Source organism: Thermobia domestica, chromosome 7 (genome assembly GCF_964235325.1).
Source record: "Thermobia domestica chromosome 7, izTheDome1.hap1.1, whole genome shotgun sequence".
Taxonomy (NCBI): domain Eukaryota; kingdom Metazoa; phylum Arthropoda; class Insecta; order Zygentoma; family Lepismatidae; genus Thermobia; species Thermobia domestica.
Window position 1 is genome coordinate 228,393,438 of NC_137460.1, and position 7,810 is coordinate 228,401,247.

General features: G+C 38.0%; 1 protein-coding gene across 1 annotated transcript in view; it reads left to right on the plus strand.

Moving 5' to 3' along the window:
• LOC145689012 (G-protein coupled receptor 54-like) overlaps window positions 1-6,773 on the plus strand; it is a 386,032-nt gene extending 379,259 nt beyond the window's left edge. The window contains exon 2 of the mRNA XM_081763151.1: window positions 6,602-6,773. Coding sequence (XP_081619277.1) covers window positions 6,602-6,679 — 78 coding nt within the window. The 3' untranslated portion in view covers window positions 6,680-6,773. The remainder of the gene's footprint in view (window positions 1-6,601) is intronic.
• The last annotated feature ends 1,037 nt before the right edge of the window (window positions 6,774-7,810 follow it).

The window sequence follows — 7,810 nt, forward strand, 5'->3', positions numbered from 1 at the left end:
TAGAAGACCCCGTTTTTCACCTCCTAGTGTTCGAAGTGAGACCACAATTATTCCAGTGGACATTATGTTCACCCCCCAGTGTTTTTCACAGTGTTTAGTGTTTGTCAATTTATTCAATGTTTATTCGAACTGAGAATTTAAAAACTAATGACATACGCTAAAGGTACTGTTCAGGAATTTTTCTTCCAGTTGGTGGGGTAATGTAATGAAACCATGAACTGAGAATTTAAAAAATCATTTTTTCATAAAAATTATAATGGAAATTTGGTAGGTGAAGATGGAACTAAGTTTTCTGTAATATTTTAACTTTTGGATATATGCATCACATTATTTTTAAAAACTCACAAGGACAGGACTTGTAATCAAGAAATCGTTGGAAGCAGAAGCAAAATAGTCAAGAATCACCTGTAGTCAAATAACATTGCTTGTCAGTAGTAATTAACAATTCGGATAAAATCACGAAAAAGATGAAAGCAAACCTCAGGGTAAATTAAAGTTCAAAAATACTTATTTGTACATCATTAGACAACAACAATATTTTGTCAGGAAATGTAATTAGGACTTTCCTAAGATTTTGTAAATTTTTATATTGGCTTTTGGCGAAGTTATAAGGAAAAATAATTAAAGTAAACAAGGACAATAGTCCATATAAAATGACCAAGTTTGCAAGTAAGAAATCATTCTGCATTCTGCATTCTGCATTCTGGGTCCTGTATCCAGAATCGCAATGGAATGGTCTACACGAAATTACAATTGTCCGGCCAAGACCAAGCGAAATATGCAATAAGGTAATGTATGACTACAGAGAACTTTAACTGTCTATTTTGCATGTGACGTGAAATTAGGAGGTCTCTGAAAGTGTCAGGCAGATTTGAATGTTTAAATATTTAGCTTATTTCCGTTTGGTTAAGCATTGAGTAGAATTATAATGATCTGTTATACAGTTAATCTGACATACTAATCTGATAATCTGTATTCAGTACTCTTGGATGTTCACTGTTAAATAATTTATATTGTTACACAAAAATTTCCACTATATTACCATTGTAAGTCAGTTGTTTCATCAATAAAATATTGTCATTTCATGACAATAAGAAATTGCAACCACTAGTTTAATTTCACTCTTTTAATTTGAGGTACAAATTCGCTATTCCTTTTGTAACTTACATAACACAATTTATGATATAACAATTTATTTTGATTTTTATTTCTTTAATTTTAATTTTTTGACTTACGGTACACTACGTTAAATCTTTTCATAATTAAAAATGAGCAAAGTATGGAAGAAAAAATGAGAAAATATGAAGTCCTAAATATGACGAAAATATGAAAATTGGATTATTTACTCTCTAAAGCTTAGTGAGGGCTGAAAGCGTGGTAACAGTAGTTTAAATTTGAAGCGGTAGATATCGAAAACCAATAACCTTAGAGAATGCAAACTAGAAAGTCTAGAGGTGGCGCTGGTGTTCAATACTTAGTTGCTTAGTTCACACACACAGGTGACGTTTCTGTGCAAGACGTTACAGTACAGGAATGCGGTCATTGTGCTGCGAGTGTTGAATAAGACAAGTGGCAGTGCTTGGCTAAAACACGGTACGTTATTCAAACAATGAACGTGCCAACATGCAATTCATGTACGGTCGTGCAAATGGCAATGTGTGTGAAGCAGAACGACTCTATCAAAAGCGTTTTCCTAACAGGTGCCAACCATTTGCAGCAATTTATATACGCTTGTGTGAAACAGGGACAGTACTACCTGGCGTTGTGGATGTTGGTCGACCCTGTCGTGTATGAACATCTGTTATGAACGAACGTGTGTTAGGAGCTGTGGGCAATAAGCCAGGTACGAGAGAACTTAGCCATGAAATGCATGTTATTCACATGACTGTGTAGAGTGCTTTACATAAAAATGCCTTGTACCTACACCACCTGCAAAAGGTATAAAGACTGACAGAAGCGGATTTCTAACCACGTATATCATTCTGACAGTGGTTCATTCAACAGACCATTACCGTCATTCTGTTTTAGGCACCAGTACTGTTCACTGATGACGCCATGTTTGGAAGATATTGTATCGTCAAGATGCATAAAAGACACACGTGGAATATGAATACCCATAGCACGGTTTTCATTAACCATCAACACTAATTTAAACTCAATGTATGGTGTGGTATTGTCCGTGATCAACTGAATGGTCCATACATGCTACCTGAAGATTACGTGCAGCACAGTATTTAACCTTTATGCAGGATACACTGCCCGAATTACTGGAAAACATTCCCTTAGCGATTCGTCGCAACATGTGGTACATACATGATGAGGCTCCCGCGCACTTTAATGTGAACGTCCGCCAATGGTTCAGCAACAACTTCCCAGGACGTTAGATCGAGCGTGACAGTTCAGTGCATTAGGCTTCCCGGTTTCCGGACCTGAATCCATTAGAGTTTTATCTGTAGAAACACGTGGAAAATGTGATATATGCTACTCCTGTCAACGACTTGAAACAGCGTATCCATAACGCCTGTGCAACTGTTCATCATGACCTAGGTATCTTCGAATTGCTTCGCCAATCCATGATCTTACGTTGTCATGCATACATTACTCTTCAAGGCGGACACTTTGAACAACTCCTGTGATGTGCCCGACGAACGTACCTTTGTGTCTCTCTGCACGTCGCTGTCTACCGCTTCGAACTTGGGCTACTGTTCCCACGCTTTTGACTTTCGCTAATTCTGTCAATATGTACAACATACTATATGTTCATAGGACCTTTCTGCTTGTCTCGGTGTCAGGAATTCCTCCTGACTACGTTTTTACATTAATTAAGTTGCATCTTGTATATCACCTTACTTTTATGTTACTATTCATTAATCTTTTTAAAATATCAGATGTAAGTTTACACATTATTTCAATAACTTACGATTAGCAATTGGTTGATAATATACTTTAAAGAATACAGTAACATACAATAAGAATACAAGCCTCCGAATGTTCAACGTCACTATCTTGGGGTCCTAACGGGGGAAGAGAAACTTTCCTATGAGCGAATAACACCTGCCATTGAGGCTCGGAGTATATGCGGTACCTCAGCAATAAAAGTTGAATCAGGCAGAGCTTCCCAGAAATGGGTTGGACTCTGCGGGCCCTACGGGAGTAGAAAATCCGTGTGCCATCCCACAAATGAGCAACTAAGACGAACCATTGGTTCCAAGAGTGTATCTGGTACCTCAGCACGTAAAGCTGAGGTAGACACAGTTTCCCATAGGAACTCAACATCATTAAGTGACAATTACGAGGTCGTATAGCTGCATTAAAGCATAATTAGCTTTATATTTGGACGACGATGAAAAAAAAAATAAATAAAACGTAACAAATATCCCTATGTGAAATATACGTTTGTACAGTTTCCTTGCCAAATGATTACACTTTGTTGTCCTTCAACTGATTTTTCTTTTATGAAGAAAAAGGACAATCACACGAAATATCTCGTAGAACTAACCCTATCTTCACCAAAGTTGTTACAATCATCTTGACATGCTTAATACGCATAGGAAACATTTTCTTTCTCGTGCATACTTCTGGTTTCAGAGTTATTGGCCACCAAAGTTACTGTTTCGAAGGCAGACTTTGGTAAGTGAACTTCGGGGCCATCTTTTGCGAGATGGTAGTGCACATTTAAAGAGTTAATATTACAAACTGGGAGAGCACAATGACCAAAAATAACCGAGAAAAACAGTCTTAAAGTTTTCTACTTGGCGCATATATCGTACGGCGCGCAAACCTATCAAGTGATGGAGTGTCAGAGTGAGGAAAATCTACGACTCATGTGCAAAGGGTCAAGAGTTTGATTCCCGTTCGAGTCAGACTTTATTTTTGTTTTTTGCTTCAACCAATAAAGTAGCCATTTGTAACTATAAGTAAAATATTAATTCACCATATATTTATAACGAATAAAACAATAGAAATTTTCAAATCACTTGTAAAATCTTCCAATGTTCCATGTTAACTAGCAACAAAATTTAATCTATTCCGTAAATATACTGATGTCATGAGTTATGGTTACGAAAGGCGTTGTCTAATAAATGTTCTTGAGGCTCGTTTCTACATCTGTTGACAGTGTGCTTATTACAAAGGAGCAATCCCCTTTGCTAATACTGGATGTTACTATAACCAAAGCAGATTTCCCCCTCATTGTCTTGTAATTCGCACACTGTCAACAGATGAAGACACGAAGCGTCAAGAACATTTGTTACACAACGACTGCAGTAACAATAATATTTACGGAATCGATTAAATTTTGTTCCTAGTTAAGATAGAACTTGGGAGATTTTACAAATGATTTGAAAATTTCTATTGTTTTATTCATTATAAACATGTGGTGAGTTAATATTTTACTTATAGTTACAAATGACTACTTCATTGGTTGAAGCAAAAAGAAGAATAAAGTCTGACTCGAACTGGAATCAAACCTGGGACCCTTTACACATGGATCGCAGATTTTCCTCACTCTGCCACGCCGTCACTTGAGAAATTCGCGTGTCGTATGATATATGTGGCGAGTAGAAAACTTTAAGACGGTTTGTCTCCGTTATTTTTGGCCATTGCTCTCTCTGTCTGTAATATTAACTCTTTAAATGTGCACTACCATCTCGCAAAAAATGGCCTCGAAGTTCATTTACCAAAGTCTGCCTTCTCCTTGTTAGTCAAATTTTAGAAACAAAACGTCACTACTTGCTATACAGAACAAGAACTAGGGAAAAATACATAGAACCTTTTAAACGTGTATAATTACTGAGATGGTGTGATTGGAGAGTTCGCTTTAACATGTAGGAAACGCACCTCAGCAACAGAACACAAATTAGACTAAGGTTACGTGTCTAATGTCACAAACTTGTCTATTTATCTCGCAAACAGGCTGATGTATCTGGGCAGTCAGAAAGCAGTGCTCTTGTTGAATAGGATCGTATGCATAAGTGTTCCATGGAGAACATGCAATTATGAATAATTTCTTTTTGGAATTCAAATTGGAACATTCTGCACAAAGATCAACAAGAAACATTAACAGTGCGTTTGGGATACGAATGTCGAGTGAACGCACCATTTGCCACTATTTTGACAAATTTTTGTTCCGGTGACACAGTATTTCAAAATAAGCCCACTTGGGCTTCGAACAAAATAATGTTGGGATGAGCTCCTTAGGAATACCATGGGCGTAAACCACCGGAAAAAAATCGTGGCATTACAGACGAGGCATATTCCATACAACTGTCGTTCGGCTGCTAAGTGCAATCGGTAAGGTGAGAAAGTTGGACAACAAGAATCCATGCCTAGAGGTTTGCAGTTCTGTGGATGTAAGAAACAACCGGATAATTTTCTTGCATTGGATTGTCATTTCAGGTGGAAAATGGATTGTCTATGACAATCCTGAACAGTAAAGACAATGTTGGATTGTGACCAATGTTCAGGATGGCTACCTAAACCACCTCACCATCCACAGAAGGTGTTGTTACTGGTATAGTGATCTATGGTGGGTCTTTTTCAGATGACATGAAACCATCAAGGCACATCGTTACAGTGCTAAACTCCATAAAATGCACGTCAACTTATCTAGGAATGGTCAACAGATAAAGTGGGATTCTTTTTCAGATAAAGTGAAACCATCAAGGCAGATCGTAACAGTGTTGCATTCAATGAAATGCATACCAAACTTGTCCGCAAGTATCTAGGAATGGTCAACAGATATTATGGGAGTTGTTTTTCAGATGAAATGAAACCATCAAGGCAGATCGTTACAGTTTTGCACTCTATGAAATGCACCCAAAAATTCTCCGCAAGTATCTAGGAATGATCAACGGATATGATAGGGGTTTTTAGATTCGGTAAAACCATCAAGGCGGATCATTACAGTGCAAAACCCAATGAAATGCACTCCAAAGTCGTATACTAATATCTAGCAATGATCAACAGTTATGGTTGGAACCTTTTTCAGATGAGGTGAAACCTTCAAGGCAAATCATTACAGTGCTCAACTCCATGAAATGTACCACAAACTTGTCCGCAAGTATCCAGCATAGTGAACAAAGTTGATGTCCTCATATTATATAGCAATACTGGGCCACAATCCATGCAGTGGATGGCGCAAGTTCTCCATGAGTTGTAGTATAAAACACTTCCTAACCCATCGTATTTTTCTGACGTCTCTCCCTTCGAGTACTATATCTTTCGGTATCTGGATTTCTTCTTGGAAAGAAAAACACCTTCCCTTATGATCGGACGGAGCAACATACGGCTAAGAACTTCTTTGTATCGGAGACTCTAGATTCCTTAAGCCATGGAAAGCAATTGTTAGCTGAGCGATAGCAAAAGTGTACGGTTATAGACAACAACTTTTCACTTTTTTTTCTTTGGCCTTTTGGAATCCTGCACCTAGGTATTCACTCACTAGGTATACATTTCACTTGTATAATCCTAATATAATGAGAGTTTGCTAAAAATCAATACATTTTTCCCCCAATCAGAAAACATATTAATACTTTGTACGTAAGTTTCTCTACTAATAATTTCAGTTTTGTAATACTTGAATTTTTTTTATATTTTTCAGGTGAGTACTACCCTGGCCTGTACTAAATATGAATATAGGATATATTCATTCTTCATTTCTATCAGTGACTGCTTTTGATAGGGTAAGTAATGGATGTAATTATGTAATAAAGTCTTTATTCAAAATATGGTTTGTCTAAGGAGAATAAATATTGTCCAACTATTTAACACATTGACAGACAGAGTGGAAGAGGATTTCGAACCAATCTACCCAACTTAGATAGACCGGGTTTATCAAAAGGATGGTGGTACAAATATTGAGGGAGCGCAATACTAATTGGTTGGAGATGGGGTATAGTATATCATTTATAGATGTCTATTGATATAGACCCGTGGACTTCAATCTAAGATACGCATATCCCCAGGGATATGCGATGCTTTCTAACGGGGTACGTGAAATTAAGAATAATTATAATACATGTACAGATACTTACCAATTTAACGGAAACACTTAAATAACAGAACCTACCAGATTAATATGGTATTGGACCATCTTTCGCTTTCAAAACAGCTCTGATGAGACGTAGAGTGGAGTCGTAGAGGTCGTGAATTATACCAAATGGAATATTACACCACCCCACATGCAGTGCATCATTTAGTCCCATGAAAAAGGCTAGAGGCAAAAATCTATCGCCGGATTCGTGTCTCCGAAACGGTCAACAAATATTCAATTATGTTAACATCCAACGATTGGGCGGGACAAGGAAGATGTTCAAGTTCATCCCGATGTTCCTCAAACCAGTTCTAGCTGTGTGGTCCTACGGAGCATTGTCATCCTGGATATGGTATCATTGCCCGGAAACAACATCTGGACCATAGGATGCACATGGGCCTCTAAAATGGTCAGATACCCACAGAATGTGCTGCGACTGGTAAATGTTAGTACGACTACTGAAAGCAAGGGTATTATAGGCCTACAGCACCACAGAACCGCCACTACGTTTCACGGTTGGGTAAAGATACTCTTGATCATATGCTCCTTTCGGCCGTCGCCACACATAAACAAGACCTGTGGTTTCAAGTAAGGTGAACAGTGGCTCATCCGACCATATCCAACATTTTCCATCCGCAGTGGTCCATGTTGCATGTTCGCGGCACTATTAGCGTCATACAAAGGAGCTACGGTTCCTTATCAACGATTTCTCCCGTGCAACCCGACTCCGTATGTCCATATCATATAACTGGCGGCGGACTGTGATTATCGATACAG